Source organism: Elgaria multicarinata, chromosome 9, assembly GCF_023053635.1.
Source record: "Elgaria multicarinata webbii isolate HBS135686 ecotype San Diego chromosome 9, rElgMul1.1.pri, whole genome shotgun sequence".
In the NCBI taxonomy this organism is placed as follows: Eukaryota; Metazoa; Chordata; class Lepidosauria; order Squamata; family Anguidae; genus Elgaria; species Elgaria multicarinata.
The window spans coordinates 66811371-66837418 of record NC_086179.1 but is presented as its reverse complement, the minus strand read 5'-3'; the positions used below and the strand labels follow the sequence as shown (position 1 = coordinate 66837418).

At 39.2% G+C, this 26048-nt stretch overlaps 1 protein-coding gene across 1 annotated transcript in view; it reads right to left on the bottom strand.

Annotated features, from left to right (window-relative positions):
* The window catches only part of CFTR (CF transmembrane conductance regulator), a 108130-nt gene that overhangs the window by 21251 nt on the left and 60831 nt on the right, over nucleotides 1-26048 (bottom strand). Inside the window, exons 12-23 of the mRNA XM_063134054.1 lie at nucleotides 21632-21726; nucleotides 20114-20200; nucleotides 16386-17106; nucleotides 15847-15975; nucleotides 14264-14289; nucleotides 12347-12612; nucleotides 11443-11522; nucleotides 9831-9985; nucleotides 7921-8144; nucleotides 6823-6923; nucleotides 5303-5545; nucleotides 376-531 (exon numbers count right to left, since the gene is read on the bottom strand). Of these exons, the coding sequence (XP_062990124.1) occupies nucleotides 376-531; nucleotides 5303-5545; nucleotides 6823-6923; nucleotides 7921-8144; nucleotides 9831-9985; nucleotides 11443-11522; nucleotides 12347-12612; nucleotides 14264-14289; nucleotides 15847-15975; nucleotides 16386-17106; nucleotides 20114-20200; nucleotides 21632-21726 (2283 nt within the window). The remainder of the gene's footprint in view (nucleotides 1-375; nucleotides 532-5302; nucleotides 5546-6822; nucleotides 6924-7920; nucleotides 8145-9830; nucleotides 9986-11442; nucleotides 11523-12346; nucleotides 12613-14263; nucleotides 14290-15846; nucleotides 15976-16385; nucleotides 17107-20113; nucleotides 20201-21631; nucleotides 21727-26048) is intronic.

Here is a 26048-nt window from a genome sequence, read left to right as displayed (position 1 = left end):
GGCAAACTATATTTTGCACATAATCTCAAATGCCTCCACAGCAGACTGGTTTGAGATGGATTTAAAATTATTGTTTGGAGACTAAATATGAGATGTGCAACTATAGTTTATCTGATTCAGAAGCCACAGCAAACTATGGTTTGCTGAAACTATGTGATAAGTGAGTGAACTGTAATGCACTGGGGTGGGGAGAAGACAGAGCATAGATGCTCTTTCCTACTTAGATGTTTTATATCCGACCTTGTTTTGTTCCTGTTCTACCTAAACAGGTTATTTTAAATCTGAAATCTATCTGAACATTTTATATGAACAAAGTGTGTGGTTGGGCAAAATGATTTACATAAAAGCCAATTTCACAGGCCAGTGTAAATTTACCTGGGGTATTACTCCAAATGCTTTTCTCCACTGCTGTACAGAGACGGTGTTCCAGGAGACATCATCAATTTGAATATCCCCTTCTGTATTCAAGAGCCTTAAAAAAGCAAAGAGCAAAGTACTTTTCCCTGAGCCAGTTCTTCCTAAAAGGCCCACCTGCAATATTTATAAACATAAGTTAATGAAGAAATTGCCACTCATACATTATCCATATACATGTTAGAAAAAACAGCGGTTCATGATGGAATGTTTTTGTGCTGAGATGGGTTTGTTACCATATGTATTAATATAACAGCAGGAATGTGCAATGCTAAGGACAGATTCTTCTGATTTGTGGCACCCATATAAACTTCCTCAGCTAACAAATAAGAGAATTTGTCATTGTTTTCATAATAAGAATACATATTTTTATATGTTTGCCCCTGTTGTGCCCCTTTAGCTGTGGCCTCCAAATTCAGCAAACTTTGGTTTGCACAAACCATATCCAAACTATAACTGGACATCCTAAATGCATTATATTATGTTCTAGGACCTCAAGTGCCAGTCAGGAACACTATATGCCTAAGTTATTATTAATTTATATTATTTATTTATTACATTTATTTGTTGTTGTTTATTCATTCAGTCATTTCCGACTCTTCGTGACTTCATGGACCAGCCCACGCCAGAGCTTTCTGTCGGCTGTCGCCACCCCCAGCTTCCCCAAGGTCAAGTCTGTCACCTCCAGAATATCATCCATCCATCTTGCCCTTGGTCGGCCCCTCTTCCTTTTGCCTTCCACTTTCCCTAGCATCAGCCTCTTCTCCAGGGTATCCTGTCTTCTCATTATGTGGCCAAAGTACTTCAGTTTTGCCTTTAATACCATTCCCTCAAGTGAGCAGTCTGGCTTTATTTCCTGGAGTATGGACTGGTTTGATCTTCTTGCAGTCCAAGGCACTCTCAGAATTTTCCTCCAACACCACAGTTCAAAAGCATCTATCTTCCTTCACTCAGCTTTCCTTATGGTCCAGCTCTCGCAGCCATAGGTTACTATGGGGAATACCATTGCTTTAACTATGCGGACCTTTGTTGTCAGTGTGGTGTCTCTGCTCTTAACTATTTTATCAAGATTTGTCATTGCTCTCCTCTCAAGAAGTAAATGTCTTCTGATTTCCTGGCTGCAGTCAGCGTCTGCAGTAATCTTTGCACCCAGAAATACAAAGTCTGTCACTGCCTCCACGTTTTCTCCCTCTGTTTGCCAGTTATCAATCAAGCTAGTTGCCATAATCTTGGTTTTTTTGAGGTTTAACTGCAACCCGGCTTTTGCACTTTCTTCTTTCACCTTCGTCATAAGGCTCCTCAGCTCCTCCTCGCTTTCAGCCATCAAAGTGGTGTCATCTGCATATCTGAGATTGTTAATGTTTCTTCCTGCAATTTTAACTCCAGCCTTGGATTCGTCAAGCCCAGCACATCACATGATGTGTTCTGCATACAAGTTGAATAGGTAAGGTGATAGTATACAACCCTGCCGTACTCCTTTCCCAATCTTAAACCAGTCCGTTGTTCCGTGGTCTGTTCTTACCATTGCTACTTGTTCGTTATACAGATTCCTCAGGAGGCAGACAAGATGACTTGGTATCCCCATACCACCAAGAACTTGCCACAGTTTGTTATGATCCACACAGTCAAAGGCTTTAGAATAGTCAATAAAACAGAAATAGATGTTTTTCTGGAACTCCCTGGCTTTCTCCATTATCCAGCGGATATTGGCAATTTGGTCTCTAGTTCCCCTGCCTTTTCTAAACCCAGCTTGTACATCTGGCAATTCTCGCTCCATGAATTGCTGGAGTCTACCTTGCAGGATCTTGAGCATTACCTTGCTGGCATGCGAAATAAGTGCCACTGTATGATAGTTGGAACATTCTTTAATGTTTCCCTTTTTTGGTATGGGGATATAAGTTGATTTTTTCCAGTCTGATGGCCATTCTTGTGTTTTCCAAATTTGCTGGCATATGGCATGCATCACCTTGACAACATCATCTTGCAATATTTTAAACAGTTCAGCTGGGATACCGTCGTCTCCTGCTGCCTTGTTATTAGCAATGCTTCTTAAGGCCCATTCGACCTCACTCTTCAGGATGTCTGGCTCTAACTCACTGACCACACTGTCTGAGCAATCCCCGATATTATTATCCTTCCTATACAGATCTTCCGTATATTCTTGCCACCTTTTCTTGCTCTCTTCTGTTTCTGTTAGGTCCTTGCCATCTTTATTTTTGATCATACCCATTTTTGCCTGGAATTTACCTCCGATGTTTCTAATTTTCTGGAAGAGGTCTCTTGTCCTTCCTATTCTATTGTCTTCTTCCACTTCTGCACATTGCTTGTTTAAAAATAATTCCTTATCTCTTCTGGCTAACCTCTGAAATTTTGTATTTAATTGGGCATATCTCCCCCTATCACTGTTGCCTTTTGCTTTCCTTCTTTCTTGGGCTACTTCCAGTGTCTCAGCAGACAGCCATCTTGCCTTCTTGGTTTTCTTTTTCTTTGGGATGTTTTTTGTTGCCGCCTCTTGGACAATGTTGCGAACTTCTGTCCATAGTTCTTCCGGGACCCTATCTACTAAATCTAGTCCCTTAAATCTATTCTTCACTTCCACTACATTTATATCCTGCCTTATTTCCTCCAAGGAACCCAAAGTGGCGAACATAATCCTCCTCCTCTCCATTTTAATCCTCACAACAACAACCCTGTGAGGTAGGTTGGGCTGAGAGTTTGTGACTGGCCCAAAGTCACCCAGTGGGTTTCCATGGCTGAGTGGGGACAAGAACCCGGATCTCCCAACTCCCAGTCCAACACCTTAGCCACTACACCACACTGGCTCAAATTATACAACTTTATGCCTGATAGTGAATTCCATTAAAACAATTTGCAGTACTATATTATTTCAAATAGCGATTAAGGATTGTTATGTTGCAGGTCTTGATTCTGGTGCCTTCACTGAATCTGAAACGGTCAGTTCACACATTTGCCTCTTCAGGAGGCCCCAGGAGTAGAAACCCTTCTCTGACTGTACAGAAGGGGGCCAAAACAAGCTACTGTCATCCAAGTTGCCTTCCTAGCCCTATCTTGCATCTTTGAAAAAAGAAGTGATCTGAAACACTAGGAGTGCTTTTATCTCTAGAAGGGGCTTCCTCTCTTCTCTTGGAAGGCAGGAAAGGGTCTGGAGAGAGGATCTGTGGGGTCTATAAAGACATCAGTTGACCCTATAAAAATATTGTCATTCCCACCTCAGCAGCTGAAGGTGGAAAACTATATTTCCTGATTATTCATCTTATTTTCAAAATTGTGGCAAACCGACTTCATACTAGAGGCATTCAAGAGGCAGCTGGACAACTGTCAGGTATGCTTTCGGGTGGATTCCTGCATTGAGCAGGGGGTTGGACTCGATGGCCTTATAGGTCCCTTCCAACTCTACTATTCTATGATTCTATGACCTTTCTTTTTTTATCAGTTATTATTATTATTATTATTATTATTATTACTTATTTATTTATTTATATAGCACCATCAATGTACATGGAGATGTACATGGAGTAAACTGTACATGGAGATGTACATGGAGTAAACTGGAGATGGTTTTATTTTCTAGCCTTTATCCATGAGGACTTTGCTTTAGTACAGGCTTATAAATTACACTGAATATGGGGTGCTGAAGAGTATATTTTCTTGGCTATGGGGCACTGAAGAGTACTTAAGTTGAATTTTGTGCATTTTGCCTCAAAAGAAAATACACAGTTGCTTCTTCTACATTAACTTTCCCAAAGGATGGAAATACTCTAGCCTAGTCTTTCTCAAACAGATGCCCTCCAGATGTTTTGAACTTCAACTTCCATCAGCTTCAGCCACTATGTCCAAGGGTCAGGGCTGATGACATCCGGAGGGCAGCAGGCTGAGGAAGGCAGCTTTAAATGAACACTCCATATTCATTTATTTGATTTCTACCCCACCTTTCTACCAAGAAAAATGGCACACTCAAGCAGCTTACAATCATAAATAACTTCACTAAAACAATAATAAAACAAATGCATTAAAACACAATTAGAATAAAAAATATAACAGAATAAAAACAGCTAACCTAAGACTCACTTACACACCCAAGGCCCGCTTAAATAAAAGGTTTTGGCCTCCTGGCAGAAGGACAGCAGAGAGAGAACCAGCCTAGCTTCCCTCAGCAGGGAGTTCTACAGCCTGGGAGCAGACACCAAGAAGGCCTTCTTGTGCAGGGGTGAGAAATCAAAAATATTTTCTGGTGTTTTTTTAAACCCATACTTTTACAAAGATAACAAATTCTTATTTTTCCTGAGCTCTAACTATTCCCAGCTAGCAATTTTGTTCCCAAATACTAAACAAGTAAGTTCTCCCAGTTTTTGCAAAACTTGCTGCATATTAAAATCATCATCATTATCATCATCACCACTATCATCATCTACATGTTAGAATCAAGGGGCTCATCTACACCAAGCAGGATATACCACTATGAAAGTGGTACGAAAATAGTATATAAAAGGCAGGAGCCACACTTCTGTTTTATAGCAGTACCGAAATGTACTGACAACTGTTAGGGCCCATGACACATACCATATACCACTTTCATACTGCTTTCATAGTTTTATATCCTGCTTGGTGTAGATGTGTCATGGGTCCCAACAGTTCTCAGTGCACTTCAGTACCACTATAAAGCAGTAGTGTAGATCCTGCAGTGCACTTCAGTATCACTATAAATCAGTAGTGCGGCTCCTGCCTTTTATATACCGCTTTAATAGTGGAATATTCTGCTTGGTGTAGATGAGCCCAAGGTCTGTTTCACTTTTTTGTTTTTGTTTTGGAGCTGATTCTTGTTTAGAAGTAGATTAATTGAGATGGATTTAGATGCAAGTATTCTCACCCTTTGTCCTGGACTTATTGAAAAGGAAATGTTTTCTAATATAGCCAATCCTCCATCTATATATTTGGCTGTGAGATCCTTCACTGTCATTTGCCCACCGGATGGCCAGACACTCTCTTCCTTTACATGCTTATTCTCAATTATGAGAGCATGGGACAGCTCCTCATTTTTTGATGGTGATATAATTTTGGATTCTTCTGTTGGCATATCAATGAATTTAAATATTCGGCTCACAGAACGCATCTGAAATCCAGAGTAAACACAACTGAAGTCATTCTTCTTACAAATATATACTGACATATTAATAAGGCCTATATAACACTTCATATACAAAACTATACAATGAAAAGTACTGTTAAAGATCAAGTTCTAAACTGTGTTACTTAAATTAAAAAGGGAAATCATTTGCATTATCATCTTTTTTCTTTGTCATCTACACTGTTCACTGTAAATGATATAGCGGTAAGATGTGTACGTAGCCTACTGCTTAATTCTATAGCAAGACTATTTATTATTTTATTTATTTATTACATTTCTATACCACCCAATAGCCGGAGCTCTCTAGGTGGTTCACAAAAAACTAATCACAGTCATTAGTCTATGTTGACCTTTCAGATCTGAGGACAACAATGTGAGTTGTTCACTATGGGAAAGCAAACTTCATGATAAAGAATCTTTGTGCATTAATGATGGGGAAATAGAACAAAGCTTTGTACTAGTTGTTTTTTCTGTTTGGACATCAGTCATGCAATGACTTCTGAAAATGAGTTGGATCATAGATGTTGAAATCACCAGGACATATATTAACCATGACTAACTTAAATCCCATTAACTTTGAATCCAGTCTGGTAGGTATTCTAAAAAAAATTGGAAGTTTGCTAAACCTTGGTACTTAGCAATTTATTTTCTTCTGTCAACGTTCAAAATGACCACACAAGATCATTCTTTGTGCATTATATTACTACCACGATACTAAAGAAACAAACAACATGCAAATAAAGGGATTCTGATTGGTTTCCTTCTGTCATAGCTACCTCCCCAGCTACTCAATGTAGACCAGATTTCCCCATCTTGGTGCCCTCCAGATGTTTTGGACTGCAACTCCTAGAATTCCTGACCATTGGCCATACTGGCTAGGGCTCATGCTAGTTGAAGTCCAAAAGATCTGGAGAGCACGAGAACAGGGAAGGCTGATCTAAAGAGAGAAAAACTGTTAAAAACAGCTTAGCATATGCAACTCTGTGCATCATGGTTCACCATTGGCTAAGCTGCCAAAGACCGATAGGAGTTACAACCCAAAACATCAAGATATATTAATAGATATATTAATTGTGAACCCCTTAAAAGATCTTTGAGCATGACAAGGATAACTATAATAAGCCTCCAAAAAATATAAACAATCAAAAATGATTTATTGATAAATTATTAATAATGATTTACGAATGCAAGTATATTTTTAAAAGTATATTCAACAGCCAAAGTATTAAAATAAAATAACATTTACTTATTGTGGTGCTTACCAGGCTGTCTACATCTATGCTTGAGTTTACTGCCCATTGTAAGGTTCCCATAATATTCATGGCTAATGTAAGAATAATGCCAACTGTTCCTTCCCCACTACCTGTAGGTAAAAAGACACATTTTAAAATCCCAATGTACTATTATACACACAGCTATACCTATATATTAAATTTAAATACTGGCAGCGGGAGGTTGTATACCTGATTCAGTCATATATCCATACCCAGATATGAGAAATGCAGAGATGTTAGTACTAGAAAGAGGGACAAACTGCACCAAAAGGCAGCTCCATATCAAAGTTATCTGGAGTCAGCTTACTAGACTGTACATTCAAGAAAGCAGGATGGGATTTTTCAGATGTATCCATTTGTTAATATCAGAAAGGTGAACTTTGTTCAGATCCTTGAGTCAATCTTAGTGCATAATTTGATCAGAATAAGAACTGTTTGGACTAGGACATTAAAGAGACTGTGCTGTAGAATTGCATATTTTCTAATGTTACTATGCTGCCAGTATGTTTGCTATTGATGTTTCTTTTTATCAGAAATGATATGCTTCTGTGATCTAAAGAAATTTGACAAGGTCTAAAACTCAGAGAACTTGATATTCTGTGATCAAGAATTAGCAGTTGAAGGTGCAGACACAGAAAGATTAAGAAATACTGGATGCAATAAATTTGAATCCTCTTCCAGCAATCCTCTTTCTACATGAAGATTAGACCCACACTATTACCATGGCTTCTGCTTCCAGATTCTTTGTGGAATTAAGATAGGCTCCTTTACATGTATTTTCTTCTATGCCTCTCTGTAGGTTCAATTACACAACCACTAGGTGGCTCTGTGCACAAATACATGACTATTCTATAACGGTATTCAGAAAAAAAACGGACTTTCCTCACTAGGGGAAAAGACACAGGACATGCTCTGGAGGACGAAGATTTGTGTAAAGGACCGGCAAACTACCATGAAAGTAGAATCACAAGTGCACAATAAAAGCCTCGTAAAGAAAGGCTGTCTATTGATTTTTCAAATCTCAATAGGTTTAAATGTGTAACAAGGACTTTTACCTCATTTTAGTATAAGAGCAAAGTTATATACCTGTAGTTGCAATAGAAACAAATGTGACAACGATGAAGAAGATGATGAAAATCATTTCTATTCTCATCTGGAACCAACGTAACGTGGACAGATATAGGAACCAATTTGCTGTGTGCAAGTTCAGGGCTTTATGAAATAGAGTCTCAAAATATGGCTGCCGTCCAAAAGCTCTCAAGGTCCAAAGTCCCTTTAAGCTTGTAACGAGATGTGTAAAAATTGGACTTCTTGCTATAAAGAATGTAAATTTTAAAATAAAGATATTTTTAGTACATATTTGGATTAGAATTGTATTAAAATTCAAATATAACAAATGCCTTTCATTTCTATTACAGATGTTCTTGTTGTCCTTTGTAACTATATCATGTCACAGCACTCAGAATGGCATTTCACTGATTATTTGCTTATGGGTGCAAGTAGGCAGGTAGGACTCTTGACTATGCTTAAGTAAGACAACTCCCCCTTCCCCAATAAAAAATAAACTTTCTTGCAGTATATATGCATACATGAAATCTATTTATTTTATTAAATTTATTTATTTATTAAATTTATATACCGCCGCATAGCCAAAGCTTTCTGGGCAGTTTACAAAAGTTAAAAACAATGAACATTAAAAAAGTATACAAAATTTAAAACTACCAAAAATATATAAAAACAACAGTATAAAACAGTATCCAACAGTTCTGGGGTCCATTAAAAGCAAACAAACTTAGCATATGTTGTTAAATGCCTGGGAGAAGAGAAAGGTCTTGAACTGGTGCTGAAAAGTCTCTCTCTGTTGGAATTATACCTGTAACTCATTTTTTTCATGCAAAGCAGAAAATACTTTATTCGTTTTTTCTGAGCTAACACAGAAAGTACTAGGGCCAAAGTAAGTGTTCTGCTAATGAAGAATAGTGTAGCTAAGCGCAATAGTTTTCCTTGGTCTTATGTAATTATGAGTAGCCCCTGATTTGGATTGGGATCAGGGCATTTCAGGAGGGAAGTTAAACCTTCTCCCACCTAGGTTTGTTTTTGAAATTCCACCTGACTCCCTGGGGGGCAGCGGTGCTTTAAAAAAAAAAAAAGCTAAAAAGTATTTTCTTTCTTTTTTAAAATCCCTCCATGAGTGGAGGGTTGTTGGAATTTCAGAGGGAAAGGGGATGGGATCACCCAGAGCACCATGTTCCCAATCAAATATTATTATTATTATTATTATTATTATTATTATTATTATTATTTATTTATATAGCACCATCAATGTACATGGTGCTGTATAGAGTAAAACAGTAAATAGCAAGACTCTGCCGCATAGGCTTACATTCTAATAAAATCATAATGAAACAATAAGGAGGGGAAGAGAATGCAAACAGGCACAGGGTAGGGTAAGCAAGCACAGGGTAGGGTAAAACTAACAGTATATTCCACTATGAAAGTGGTATATAATAGGCAGGAGCCACACTACTGCTTTATAGCGGTACTGAAGTGCACTGATGACTGTTGGGACCCATGACACATACCATATACTGCTTTCATACCACTTTCATAGTATTATATCCTGCTTGGTATAGATGGGTCATGGGCCCCAACAGTTGTCAGTGCACTTCAGTACCACTATAAAGCAATAGTGTAGATCCTGCAGTGCACTTGAATATCACTATAAAGCAGTAGTGCGGCTCCTGCCTTTTATATACTGCTTCCATAGTGGAATATCCTGCTTGGTATAGATGAGCCCCAAATCAGGGCCATGCATGTTTACACAAGGGTAAAAATTATTTTACATGGCTACACAAGGCATGATTAGCAGAACATTTAGTTTGGCCTTTAGTGACAGTGGAACCTTGTAATGGGAAATTGGATGAAAAATGACAGGGTAAATCTCTATTTCATTTATTTTTGTATATTTTTGAAGTCTACCCACCATTTTGCTTGACCTACCTTCAGATTCCAGTTGTTTCAGTTGCTGTGAAGTGTGTAGGAAGTATGCTCTTAACATAATGAAGGCTCCTATTACAGGCACAGACGCCAGGAAGATGTAGGGTTCCATTACTGAGACTACGACTATGGCACCAATCACAATGAGCATTAACTGCAGAATGAAAGAAAAATGGTATTGACCCAGTGCCTTCCCTTATAGGATTTCCATCTGAGAACAAAAAGGTACTGACAGTGTTTGGAACTAAATGTCTCAGAAATTAATTCATAACTTGCTAAATCAAGTGATTAATACATTGAATGATATTATGTTCCTAAAATCCACATCTGTACACTCAAAAACAGTGAAAATACTTTTGTACAATTTTCATGAAATGTTTTCCTTTATGAATCTATATGAATATATATATGAAATATGAATATGAAAAAAATACAAAATCTATATCTAGTCTGAAGAAGAGATCCTGAGTAAGGAGCTGACATTATTTCTTCTTTGTGTATCTCAACACATGGATTTTGCATTCTGGTATAGCTTTCTTCATTTACATTCCTCTGTGATTATTCTTCATTGGACACAAATCTTACATGTCAATATGACTTATAATTATTCTAGGGTGCTTCCAGACACAGCCCCAGTACAAGCTCTCCTGTCAACTGAGGTGGGAGAACAGACATGCTACACATTGGGAGGGGGGCTTCCCACTGCTACATCATGTATCGTCCCCCCAGTTTACACATTCCTACCCACTGCTGTTCCCTCTGCGTCACATCCTCCCTCACCTTCCTGCAGCCCAATTCCATGTTTGAGGTGGGGTGATGGGATAAAAGCCTCATCTTGAAGCACCCCTACCCTTCTTGAAGGGAAAAAGGCCTCCTCAGAGCTCATCCACACATTTCTATCAGGATTTTTTAAAAATTACGATTTAGCAAAAAAGGAAGAAAACCTGGTAATAAAACCAAAAGTAAGGGGGACTTGATCCTTCCTGAGGATGAGCCTTAGAATCAGACAACATGCTAAACCATGGTGGTTAAGCATGTTGAACTAAACATTATGGTTTAGCATGTCATAGGACCCATGACTTTAGTGTGCCATGTGAACTATTCCTAACATGTTGACCACACAGCCATGGTTTAAACACGCTCACTAACCATTTGCTTCAAAAGGGTTAGTGGCCTAACCATTGTTTAGCGTGTTGTCTGACCATGCCCATAGTGGATCAATCAATCCTTAAGACTAGCTTTTGAATTCAGTAAATACTTTAAAAATTACTACAACATTTGTTAACTAGAAAATCTAAACTGGTCATTTTCTAGTATAGTTTGTGTGTGTGCATCCTGTGTAGATGGGACCAAGAGGACTAATGGAGTAAGTAGCTGAGCTAACAACTTGATCTGCAAGGACTTAAGGTCATGGAAGCAGTATACAACAACAGACAAAGAGAATGATTTAAACAGTTATAAAGGCAGAGAAAGACAAGTCTTATATAGCTGAAAGCACATTACATTGTGTCTTCATATTGATGAGGCTTTATTATCTGACCTTCTTAACTGATGCATATGTCCTCCCAAAAAGAGTCACCCACATTGCAAAACATATTTGATTTTACAAACCTGGATGAAGTCAAATATTGTGAGTGGCAGTAAGTCATCCAATATTGCTATATCTTTTGAGAATCTGTTAAGTATTCCACCTATAGATTAAAGAAAAGGAAATGATATAGGAATGTTATTTTAACATCAGCACATTTTGTTCATATGACATCAACTATACATATAACCTCTCTAAGTAGTAAATATGCCTGAGTATTTTAAAAGTTACAGGTGGGGATCTGATCTAATTTAGCATTACATTTAAGTCTATTATAAAAACACTGTTTAATTATGAGGAAAAGAACTTTATGCAAAAGTCATTAACCTGAATGAAGATCCTTTTGTAGCATTTTACATAGGCCCACTTTACACATTGGATAGTCTAACAATTCTGTATGTGCAGAATCCATACATGCATTTGCCATCTCACAAATGACATGCCAATGTATCATGGGCATAAGTGAATGCACTGATATGTTGAATATAACCAAGTAATATTGCACAATCCAATGTATATGCTAGGTTACATCACAGTATGTCATATATATAGGGGGCTTTTATTTCTGGATTCACTGATGCAACAAGCCTTACTTAGAATCCCAAAATAATATTAAGAAAATGCACTGTTTTACAGTGAAGAAAGAAAATAATAAAGAAACCCTCAGACCATCTCATAAGGAATGTGTAAATACTACTTGCCCTCCCACTCAAATGTTTGGAAAATTCTTTCCCTCCTCCACAACTACCCCTCCCACCGAAATTCCCTTAATTTCTACCCCCAACCATGGTTGGAAACAAAGGTCTGACAATGATGAAGTGGAGAGATATTATTCCTAAGCCCTAATAAAAACCTGGAACATCCCTTCTAAACTTTTATTAAGTACTATAAAGCTCATGTAAATTGAATAGGCTGGTCTAGTTCTACCTGCTTTCAGCTTATTGAAGGAAGACATGGGTGCCTGAAGAACTGCATGCAGCATCTTGCGGTGAAGAGTTTTAGAAACTGTTATAAGAGTATGCACGAGGGGTATGCCCCTGAAGATTCCCATGGCCAGCAAGGTATCTGCCACGCCCACATAAATGTAGAAGATGTAATATTTGCTTGTCTCAGTAATAATAACTGCAGTTTTGTCCAATGCATCTGAGGTAGTATTTGCTGGCTTTGTAGTATTTGGATTAGGTGAAACAGACCTATAAAACACACATGCACACACAAACACACACACGCACACACACATATAACTACTAGGTCACTGCATCTCTGAGTTAACTTTTTTTTCTCATTACAATATTGCAAGGTGGAGAAGAAATCACAACTAATTTTAAATAAAATTTCCCTTTCTGGAAAATGTAGTTTTGATAAAATCTGGGTTTTAAATAGATAAATGTTGATTTTAAAAGAAAAAAATATTTTGGTTTTGCTCTGATAATGGTATATGCATTTTGATCTTCCTCTTCACTTAAAATTATGGACAATGTTTAAACATTGACCTGGTAAGAACAAGCCACTGTGGGTTAATTTCTCTGTGGGGCTTGTCATCATGGCGTTGGCTGCCATTTTTAAAATGCAAGCCATGGCACATCCCCGCCCCCATACACATTGTGGCTTGCATTTTAAAAATGGTACCCAGTACACAACAACAAGCCCCACAGGGAAATTAACCCCAGGGGGCATGTTATTACATGAAGCTCAGCCCACTTCACAGGACAAAATATTCAGTTCAGGGAAAGTGCCTCTGCCTGATTTTTGGGAATGGCTCTTTCCCCCCATACCACAGCCTACCCCATCCTTTGTGTAGCATTTTGCAGGGATAGAGGGTTTGTTATGGAGAAGAGTGGGCGGGGCAATCTGCTTTAACCAGCCCCCTCTTGCACATGCCTAAATCTAGATCCAAACCATGTGGTCTACTACTTTTGAGTAAAAATACATAGAGTTGTGCTGTACGATTGCAATCCTAACTGTACACTCTTGGGAATAAGTTCCATTGAACAGAAGAGAACTTACTTCTAAGTTAAAAGATATTGGATTGGGCTGCAACACATAAAACTTGCATCATGCTTGTAAGAACAAGTATGGTCCAAAGAAAAGATGACATTAATTGACATGCACATGTTTTTTTGTGCTAATAGCAGCCCTGGGGAATCCTGAGCAGCCTTGGGACTATAGGGAGACAGGATGAAGAGGGGGAGTTCATCTGTTCCTACATGGTCCTGACCCAAACAATAATAATTTAAAATAATAATAATAGCTGTCTGAAGTAGCAATTTGCTTTTCAAGGAAAGCTCCAGTTGGTGCAAATGGAGATGTCCCTTGAAATTCAAAGAGGAGCTTTTGTTGGGACGATGGCAAAGAGAGAAGGACCCAGTTCAGACAAGAGGCTGGGCTCGCCATGGGTTGTTTAACTCCCAATGACTTTACATAACTCTCAGCTTGTAGTAGGGTTATGCGAGGTTTGTTAACTAGTGGCTGGATTCCCATGACACGACAACCCCTGATCACACCAATCGGAGGATGCATATTCATAACGTTGCCCAGCACACAATGCAACTTATCAGAGGTTTAAACAGCCCACAGTGAGCCCAGTGAGTTGTGGGAACTAGGCCACCCTTAATGAGCTGCTCAGCCATCCCTAAGGCTGTTATTTTTATCACACACAAAAAAACCCCACATTAATTGCATTCATGCATTAATAGCATTCCCTAAATAGAAGGATCAAAACTTACTGCTCTTTAAACCTTCCATAACATGAGGGAAACCTATTGTTCTTTTACATTTTAAATGATATAACAGAGGGAAAGCTTCAATTCATATAATGCAATAAATACTCACCGAGTGATACACAATACGCCAACCAGAGAAGCAATCACCTGAAAATAGGAAATACGTGGATACATGTCTCCATTATTTACTAATTGCTTTATCTAGTGGAGGCTGGTGGATCTGATTTCGGTGGGGGTCTGAATCCATTCTGGGTTTCAGCCAGAACTCTAAAGGCGCTCTCCCAGGTGCGGAATCCTCCCCCAAAATAGGTTCAGTCGGCACCAGCCAGGCCTCTAAAGGAGCCATCCAATGTGCTGAACCCTATCCCTCAAATAGGTTCAGCACCTTAGAGAGGTCCTTTAGTGTTCTGGTTGGTTCTGATTGAAACCCAGAATGGATTCACAGCCTCACTAAACTCAGAGCCATCAGCCTCCACTGGTTTTATCCTGTTTTGATTCCAAAGAGGTTAGGATGACATATACAGAGTGCTTGCAGATGAGGCATGCATTCTGCAATCACCTCGCATCAGTCATGGACTTTTATAGGGGAACCACATGACATCTTTTCCATTGCTTCTGCCGTCTTTTTTTTCTTACCAGAAATAATCCATTAAGGAGAAAAAGATGGAGTAGCAATGCCTTTTGATTGATATCATTAGGAACCCTCCATCTGGAAACAGCCATAGGCTTCCCAATTTTCTTTCCCATCCAATTCTCAAAACAACCCTATGAGACAGGTTCATCTACAATGGAGAGTGATCACCCCAAGGTCATCCGGTGAGTTTCATGGCTGACTGGTATTAGAACCCAGGCCTCCCCAGACCTGGTAAAGCACATTAACCTCTATACCACACTGACTCTCACATGTCGTTCTACTAAATCCCTTTCCTTATGACTAGCTATGCTTACATATTACTTCATTTGCTATTATACTACCATCTATTCAGAGAAAATTTAGAATGACTGGAACACCAGCTGCTTACAAGGTATAAAATAAAATTAAATAAAGTGAAAATGCACTTTTTAAAAAACAAATTCTTATTCTTACATAATTCCTTTGTACATGTGTACCATTTTGAGTATCAACTGATCTCACCAAAGATTGGTCCATGCTTTACTAGTATGATCATTTTGAACAATTGCTCTAATGAAGTTGTTTGGATTTATTTTCCGAACTTTGCCTTCAATATCTTCCTCCTTACAACACAATCCTATGCATGTCTACACAGAAGTAAATCTCGCTGAGATAAATGGAGATGACTTCCAGGTGTTTAGAACTGCAGACTTAATTTGTAAATGGTAACATGTTTTTAATTAACCACTGGTCAGTCTAAAACATGCATAACTTCTCTGTAAAGTTTAAGGATTATGTAGTCTCATATTGGGTAAAATTGAATATTTGCCATTATTATGGGTTGCACCCTGATCTCTCATTTATTTATTTGATATCCCTATTCTTTACCAAAAAAAATGGCACTCAATGTGGTAAACAATAAAATCCAAATTAAAAATAAAATCTTAATTAAAACATAACATAAAACTAACTAAATAAAAAAACAAGTAAAATCCCATCAATAAAAGAAATAAAGAAAAAACTAATTAAAAACCCTTCAGCTAGACAGATTGTCAACTTAAAAACAGAGGTTCTGAAAACAATGGTCTTACCTCAATTGAAAAAATAGCTACACACATAAATAGTATAACAATCAACTTTTTGTGGATGGTAATATATCTGAAGTATGTATTCCATGTAGTAACAGCATTCATGGTCTCAGAATCATCAAAGAAACATTCCTGGTAAAACATTTTACAAGCACACAATTAGAATGGTCTAGATAACTATTTGTTCTTGCATAACCATAATATATAGGTATAATTTGCATCTTGTCCATATTAATAAGAACTGGCCGTGTTACTGAGATCTGCATAAAATTTTGATTCTACTAGCTTCCTTCTAAACCAGGGATTGGGAAATTGGTTGGGGTGAGGGGGCAGGTGACAACAACCCCACCCTGAGCCAACGCTCCACGATCCAAGAATTACTCTCAGATCATTGTTTCAGAAGATATAATTTAAAGTTAAAGGGGGATGTGTATAGGAATAAAGGGTCATGTTATATAGATAATTGGCAATTAAAGCACTTCTAGAATGTACTTCAATTACCAATTAACTATATAACATGACCCTTTTAAAGGACTACATACCTTTAAATCCTCTTCATTAAGCTCTTCAGTTATCTCTAACACACTGTCCCGAGATAAGCGCCTGGCATAGATGTCTATTTCGCAAGACTGGTGGACTACTGACATTTTACGTACTGATACGCTGCCCCTTTTGTAAAGGCTTTGACCTGGATGAACTGAGGTTCTGGTCATCAAGTTAAGCACAGACTGTCTTCTTTGTCCTCTAAATGTGGGGCCTGGATTGAATACATTGCTGCGGGGAAGAATTGCTTCTCCTTGTTCCGAGTCTGGCACCAAAGACAACCTCCTTTCTACTGGTTCCCCAAGACCTTCCTCTATACCATTGACCTGCAGTGGTGGTTTTTGCATGAGAGAAAACTTTCGGCTGGAATTCAGTGCATTCATGACAGAGTTCTTCCTTTTCTCAGTAAAATCTGAAGTTTGCTTGAATGACGGTTTTTTAATTTCATTTCGCGAACCCATTCCATTGTTGTCAATTGAGAACCGCCTCAGCGTTTCAGTCAGAATGGATTTTCTTCTTTCTGGACTGAACTGATCAAAAGCATCAAATCCCATCAGCTCAGAGCTGAAGTTGGGTCGCTGACCCTGAAGTTCAGGAAATGTTCCATAGAAATAACAGCTTCCTTCATGTAAAATTAATATCTTGTCTGCTATCTTTAAATGTTCCAGTTTTGAAGTGACAAGTATTCTGGTTTTATTGACAATAAGCTTGCAAACACAACTTTAAAACAAAAACAAAAAGACCATTATTAACAGACTTTAAGAAGGGTAATCATTGTTCATTTTCTTTACCTAAATGTCTGGTTTTACTTATTCTCTGAGTCCTTTCCAATTTAGGAAAAGTAGTCCAAATTAATTTAGCTGAAAGTTATTTGAGGAGTGGGAGAAAATGAGTATCTCAATATTATAAGACACAGCACAATCTTGCTGTGTTCAGTTATCTGGTAGAACACTAGGGGCATGTCTAGACAGGGCGATATTCCAGGGATATCGCCCGGGGATCGGATGCACAGGGGATCCCGGGAGAAGGGAGGGATGATTCCTACCTTTCCCCAGGATATGGCCCTACCCTTCCATCCTAGTTGTTCCCATGGTCTCGGGATGATCCCTAGATCCCGGGACATGTGGCCCACTGTCACAGTTTTGTCCTGGCTCCTCACGAGTAAACCAGGAACCAGGCATGGAGCTCTGCAGGGGTGGGGGGAGCGGGGTGGGGGCTTTTTTAAAAAAAAAAGCCTAACCTTTGCGCTGGAGTACTGATGCACTCCAGCTCCTGTTTCTTTAAAAGAAATGGCATCCGTGACGTCCTCTTCCTCCTGGGACATCACACGCTGCGTGTAGACCAGGGGGACGAACTCGCGATCATAAAATCGTGAGATCATACCCCTCCACCCCCCTCGTCTAGACATGCCCTAGGTTAACACACAACATTCTTATATCAAGTTGTAGTTTTTCTAAGTCAGGTTGTTGATCTAAATCACTCTTCCAAATGTTAAAATACGTTATTCTGCCTCTTTCTGTCATATTTTGTCTGCTACTATTCATCTGTGCAGACCATGATCCCTAACTTGAGTACAGTGACAGTGTTTCTAGTGTGTTGATTTGTATACCAAACACCAGTAAGACCATCATATATCATAGGCTCTGTGTATCTATAATTTTTAAGGTCACTTTCTGAAAACTTATTACAAGGGCTTGATTACAAGGATTTATTACAATTAAAATAGATTATAGTATCCATAGAGTAATGTTTTAACATGATGCTTTGACATTAAAATTACTCCTAAAAGCAATAAGCTTTTGCACAAAGTTACACCTACAAGAAGGCAGCTCGGGTCCTTATCCAGGAGTAGTGACGGCATGAGAAGATGCAACCCCACAGCAGAGACTTTTGCCAGAATGATCATTGGTATGTGGGCAGCCCTGGCATTGTTTAAGAATGGGGAGGTGTCTGATAGGGGGTGGTCTCAAGTGAGGCTTTTCTGCCTGAGTTATCCCTGGACTTTAGTCCTTGAACAGGGGTGTACATGATATTTCAGGTGAACTCCAGATTTATGGCATCTGACAGGGTGGGGGACCTGAATTTCTTGCATGATGTTGAGTCTCTAACAATGTGACTGAGAGGCGACCTGTCTGTTTGAACCCACCTCATGCTATGCGGAGGTATCAGCCAAGGATAGTGCATCTGGTCGGGGCCCTTCTGGTTGGAGATGTTGTGTCTCCTAAGGATTTCACTTAAGACCAACTAGTGAGGCAAAGTCTCATGAGTGTGAATTGCAGCTCTAGTGGCTGAATCCTGTCCAGTAAAAGTACCAGAATCTTTCCAGTTGGACAAGTGGAGCGTGCACCTCCACACCTTCTGGCGAGGTGGGCTTAACCAAACACTGAACACCATTGTGGACAATTGAAAGTTGGCCTTGCAACAGATGGGCTGCCCGACGGCCACAATGTGTGGCTTTTGCACTGAACAGAGTGCAAGCTCTTTACAGAAGGCAGACCAAGTCTTTTCAAGCATATGCCTAGCCATCCTTGGAAAATTCTAACAGCTCTTGTCTTCTCAGATTACTGAAGATGAGCAAATGTCACATTAATCCTCAGTTTTCAGAAGCGAATTGGCTGGTGTGCCAACATACAGTGGCTTGACAAATACAACATGCAATGCGTGAGCCACCAGTCCACAGATGAGTGGGGCTGAAAGAGAAGCCTATGTGTTACAGGCTTTTTGCGTTTTTTCAGGATACTGGCTAGCATTTGCCTGGGATGGTGAGTATGTGACCTGACTGGATTCCCAGAGTGAGCTGGGAAGATGGCATGTACCCAATTGGGCGGCAGCCCAGAACTGCGATGCAATTAAGCCTGATTCACAGAGATGGGTAATCATGAGTATATGAGTATACAGAATGAGCTGCAAGAAGGGCATGCATGCACCCACTTAGGAGAGAGAGAGAGAGAGAGAGAGAGAGAGTTGGAATTTAATGTATTAATTAAACAGTGGGATTGGAGCACCCAACACTCCGCAATTGTAGAAGCACGGAAGGAGCATGATAAGAAGACAGGGTACAATTGTCAGAACTTCAATGGCTTATATTTGCTAGATCTGCAGAAGAGCCTGCTGGATGTGATCCTGTGCGGGAGTGTGGGGGAACAACTAAGCAAGAGGCGTGTTGCTCCCTGTGGCAGGTGTGCAGGCATCTTGAGCGGATTAGGGTTGGTGAGCATTCAGAGGCACTGTTGTGGTGGTTGGTAATGATTGAGGCTCCCCAGCTGCGAGCCTTGCAGCCGAGCTGGCAGAGATAAGGCTTACCTTTGAGGCCAACCTTCCTCACCCACTCGGAACTATACGGCGCGAGGGGGGGGAGACATGGAAGGCCTTCCTACCCCAAAAGGGGGAAGCCTGGGAGTGCAAACGTCGAGGCGCCACTATCAGGCCATGAATGTCTCACCCAATAAAACAACGGCATGAGGCCGGATTAGAGAAGATGCCAGTTTAGGATTGCTCTTTCTGCAGATCTGTTAATAAATGTGACCCTGTTTAAATCCCAATTTTGTGTCCGCCTCATTATTTCCCACACTCCACATTCCCACAATAAGCTTTTGCACAAAGTCACGCGAATTCAAATTTTGTATTTCTGGGATGTGGGCACAATTTTGCACAAATTCTTTTCTGTCTCATTGACATAATACCCTTCTTCCTAATAAATAAGCAAATACATCAAAATGTACCATACCTTTCAAATATTTCTTTTTCGGTTAACATGTCTAAATAACCAAACGGGGAATCCAAGAGATATAAATCAGCATCTTTATACACTGCTCTAAATAAATGACACAGAATTTAAATTAGCTTCCATTGTAAAAGACTGCTTTAATATATGGGTTCAGAAGTCCTTTTATTATTATATGTAATATAAACTGTGTCCAGGGAATCCATAATTTCAACCATATAGGCTTGAATGATCCATCATATTTGCATTTAATCGTAGAAAATATTTTCAGTCTGAATGTTCTAGGCATTTTCCCAAGAACTCATTTATTCCCTCTGCGCTGGCCATAAAAATATTGTGCTTTGCTTGGGCTTACATCCTTAGATATTAGCTCTTTTTGAACTTGCCCATTGTTGCTTTGCATGGTGACAATCACAAGCTGTACATCACCTCAATATAGCATTGAGGGCTCTGTAGCTTGATTTAGAGCCCCGGTTCAGTGCCAGGTGAAGATTGTGGGTAGTATCCAATTTTAGTCTAACTTAAGTCCCATTGATTTCAATGTGTAGGTCTAACGTTGAATACAACCCTGTGTTATTTGCCCAGGCCTTCAGACATGTCATCTAGGATGGTTTTAAATGTTATCAACCATGTATTTATTTAGGATATTTTAAATGTCAGCAATTCATTTAGAATATTTTATATGGCACCCTTCAATGTGATAGCAACAAAATGTTGTTGACAAATTCCTTACAGACTCTGCTGTTTTATTGCCATTTTTTAATATTCTATTTTAAAAATATTTATTTAATTTATTTAGGAGTTATATTTACATTTTGCCTTGTAAGTTAGCTTTTATTTTGGCACTGCTCCTGTATTTTGTGGCTAGCCTGCCTGGAAGCTGTTAAACTGAAGAGTGGCATACAAAATATCCTTAATAATAATAACAACAACAACAACAACAACAACAACCATTGTATCCCAAGGAAATTCTGCATCAAGCTTATCTTCAGCTGAGTAAAAGGGAATATTTTGAAAGGGATACCTTATTGTGCTGTCGCAATGTTTGTCTGTCAAACAATAAATGCTTGTATAAACAATCAAGTCTTCCTTATGGCACATAAAAACACTAGGAAGAAGGTAATCTTAGGCTGCAATGATGTATCAACTCACCTGTGAGAAAAGTCCATTAAACTCAATGGGACTTACTTGTGAGCAGACATACCTAGGATTTGCATTGGTAATTATATATAAACAGCTTGAATAATCCTCCATGGTAAAAGATCTATCATATCTCACTCATGGAAAAAGCAGGCCTAAAGTGTAGGGCCATATCTCAGGGCAAGGGAGGGATCATCCCTCCCTGATCCCAGGATCCCCTGTGCGTCATGTGAACGCACAGGGATGATCCAGGGGATCGCCCTGGGATAAAGCCCCGTCTAGCTATGGCCATTGAAGACCACGAGAAAATTCAATGTAGTATCAAAATGTATGAACATGGGCTACATTTATTAAAATCATAATGCAATTATTTCAGCTCACCTGGCTAGCGAGATTCTGGCTCGCTGACCGCCACTGAGTGTGATTCCACCTTCTCCCAAAACTGTGTCATCTTTCTCTGGAAACTTTGAAATGTCCTATTGAGATGTTTTATTAAAATGATATTAATTTTCCATTTTTCAGATTCCGCTAGGACTTTTCAAGCCTTCCTAAGTTAAGAAAACAGCAACCGAGGGCCAATTTACACAACTATTTTGCTATGCTAGAATTTATGAACCAGAGAGATGCTTTACTCCTGGTGGTGTGACTTGTTCAAGGTGTCACAACCCAGTAGAGAGCGAATCCACATGGAGCTGAATTTAGAAAGCAATATTTACGTGACATATAGATATAGATGTGTGCACTGACTCCAAGACAAAATTAAAAGACATAATTAAGTTTTTTAAAAGATCTGACCCACTTCCCTAATGAGGTGTGCCAGGCACCAACATTGAACTCCATTTGGCACCAGGTTAAGACTTTCCTCTACTCCCAGGCAATTGACAGCATATTTTATTTATTCATTTATTATTTCATTTATATCCCACCTTTTTTCCTCCAAGGAACCCAAGGCGGCATACATAATCAGCCTCCTCTCCATTTTATCCTCACAACAACAACCTTGTGACATGGGTTGGGCTGAGAGTCTACGACTGGCCCAGAGTCACCCAGTAAGTTTCCATATGATAAGTTTTAATAAATCCTGAGATTTTTATTGATGTTTCAAATTGTTTTTGTATGTAAATGGCTTTTATATCATGTTTTATATTGTATTTTTAAGGTTTTATGATTTTGTAAACCACCCAGAGTGCATTGGCTATAGGTCAGTACAGAAATGTGGATGAGGATGACGACAACAACAACAACAACAACAACAGTAATTCTATGGGTCGTAAGTAAGGCTAAGCTATTGAAATGGGTGGCCTGACCTATTTGCACCATTCCAATGTAGCCATCCATGAATTGATATAAAACCATCATGAAATTGCCAGTCTTACATTCAATCTCTTTCCGAATAACCTGTAGCATGGAATTTGCCTTGTTTAAAAATCCAGCACACCAAACAGATGTTTACCTAGGGGTGTGCCACACCACCAAGTCACCATCTGGTCTATAATCACAGGATTGGACCCCATCAATGTATGCATAACATAAGTTTTTATTTAATTTTATCCAAATATGCATCACTTTATGTTTACATTGACCCTCCTTTGCCATTTTAACCATTCCTGGTTGGGAGGGATCTATTTTAAGATCTTCTTGCAGTCCTTCAGGATATTCCTAGCCCTTATAATTTGGTGATACACAGAATTTGGCTGGTTTGCAGCTCAACCATGTCTCCTTTATGGAGTCAGTTGCTCTTTATGTACAGGTCAACTGGCTCCAGTCCTATTATGGGTTCTTTAGGGACCCACTACTTCCTTCCCTTCATTACAAGGAGTGCTTAATTGTTTCTGTCCTCTGCTTTCCTGTTATTGAACAACTTATAAATCCAGAGGAAGAACGGGCCTCTTCTCCCACAATGCTTAGTTGACAAAGTTGCCTTTGGTGAGGGACTTGGCAGATATTCTTGGCAATCAATGCATAAAATATCTAATGGATTGCCCCTAGCCACATACTGTTTGATGCTTGAAGGCATCCCAAAGGGATGATGAGTCAGGGTCTCCCTTTTCAGAGGCCAAGCGTTTCTTCCGCAAAAACAGCAGACCTGTTACTATATGCTTAATAACTTTTTCCCTTTTGTAATGCTTTCCAACAGTATACTAAGAATGGGCATTTACCTAACTGGCTTGTAATTTCCTGGATCCCTTTTTTAACTGGCTTCACATTGGTTACTTCCCGATCATCCAATTAAAAAGGCCCATTTACATTTAGTGACATGAGGCGTAATTTCTTAGGAAGTCAGCAATTTTGCATTGAACTCTTTAAGAACGCACTGGTGGATGCCTTCCCAACTAGTAGGTAACTGATTGTTTTTAATTAAGTCCTAGACCATCTCATTGTTCTTACTGTTATCACACTGTATTTGGTCAGGGTCTGCATCCCTCCACCTCATTTTGGACAAGACTTTAAATGAGATAAATGTTCCATGTGCCTTGTGATTTCAGGTCTGAGTACACATCCACATGGGATGAATACTTCCCAGTTTAAAGGGAAATAGATGACTATTGCAATCAGGCTGGCACCACCATTATGCAGAGTGCTGCAGGGAGAATTCAACCAGCATGGCTCTTCAGAGCACCTACCCTCTGTCTCATCCTGAGGACTGCGGGAGACCTCTAGGGACACTCTCTCCCACAATACCCGGCACTGAAGTAGAACTCTCTCAGAACAAAGCATTTGGGCCTGGACATCTCTCTGCAGAGCTGCGCAGCCCACTTTTTACATGGGGTGGGTGGGAAGATGTCACACAGGGAGACTTATGTGTGCTCTCCTGCCTCAGGCAGAAGGAATACTTATGCCAGCCCTGATAGTCAGACAAATCTGCTGCCAGCAATTTTAAAGTCTGATTGCTCCATAATTAAACTAAATAACCTTGAGCTTCCTAAGTCTTTCATATTTCTGATCTGAAAACACTGCTTTGGTTATTTTCTGAATACTTTCCAAAAGTGTCATGATTATTTTAATTGTGAATACCGAAAGTGGAGACAGTAGACTAGTCCATTTGCAAGCTATTGGGATTCTTTTGAATAGGATGACATGCATATCCACCAATCCTAACTCATTAAATATATGTATAGTAATAAAATTCAGTCCACATATTTACCCTGATCATCTGCACTGAGGGCCATATACAGGGTCTCTATGATAGCAGATTGCAGCAGAGGTATAATTGACCAATTAACAGCCCAATCACAAGAAGTTAGCTCAGAAATAAAGCTCAGTGTGTTCAGTGGGACTTACTCCCAAGTAAGTGTGGATGGAATTGCAGAGTAAGGTTAATTAGACAAAAGGGAAGATTTAGCTTTAAAAGGCAACTGATGGAAAAGTAGGCGCAGACAGAAAGAAGCAAAGCTATTGTGAACTAATTTCCTGAAAATATTTCCTAACATCATTAGTGTCAATGACTTGCCATGTAGGGGTGCTGAACAAAGCAAATAGAGGCCTTTTCCATTTCCTCTGAGTTGTTCTCAGGAAGAAAGCTGAAGCTCAGTTGCATTCTCATTACAGCCTACTTCCCCCTAACAGCCCTGGTGAATCAGGTTTTATTTTGGCTTTCCTTATTTTTTTCTAGCCTTGGGGACAACTTGAGATCATCTGGCAAGGATTGTTCTTAAATGCTATATTCAGTGTAAATGTAAAATACAATGATTCCAACATCTCTGATGAAACCCTATAGGCACTTTAATAAATATAATAAAGTGCCCTGATAGCTTTTCTGAGGGAAACAACATGCACCCTGACATGTTCCATCTAAAATATTTTTGGATAGAAAAGTACTGCCAGGGAGGGCTTTCAGCTTTGTACACACTAAATCAAAGTCTAACAAGAAAAACACTCCACCCTGCAAAATGTACTTCATACCATTCTGTAGACTGAACATTTTATTCCAATATCTCAAACCCAGAAAGTTATGTAAACTATTCACTGTCTCTTTATTGCATTTGATAAAGCGACCTCACACATCTCCTGTAATTCCTCCAGTGAAATTTAGAGATAAAGTCATCGGGAATGCATTGCACACCATTTAAATGGGTTATTAAGGCACTAGCTTCTTAACTTGAAGATTTCGCACTGACCCAGCCATGAATAGGGGAGAAGTGGTCAGAACTTGCACTTCTCAGCTTGGCACCATATAGTCTGCTGCTGTGTGCATGTGAAAAATCAATGACAGCAAATTGGTTCAGATACTACATCTGCTCTCTTGCCCATTAAACTGTTCGCCTGAATGTTCTACACAGATGAGCAGAAAAGAAGAGATAGGAGCTCTTTAACTGCCATTGTAACTTCTGAATCCAATGTTACAGTAGTGGATAAACTAGCAAATTAATGCAAGCAACACTTAGCCTAATGAAGCTGGAATGAGATGTACAATGCCTTGCAAAATTCCTTGTGCAATGCCTTGTGAAACAGTTTGTGCAACTTCTTGTGCTACACCTTGTGCAATGGCTTGTGGAACAGCTTGTGCACCAGCTTGTGCAATGGCTTGCCTGAGTGCCTGATAATTTATTCTATCATCCAGCCATGGAACAATTCTATTTTATTGAACTACAAAACATAGACAGCTAATTGTCTTCAGTGATGCTTATGATATTTTTTCCACAAGAGTCTAACACATCTCAGAAAATATATTCTTGTCTAGATAACCCCTTCTCATGCTTAGTTGTGCATTCACATAACTATTTTTCCAGTGTTTTTAAAGAAAAGTTGGCTTGAGTGTAACTAAATTGTAAGCCACTTAATGTTTAGAAATTTTCTT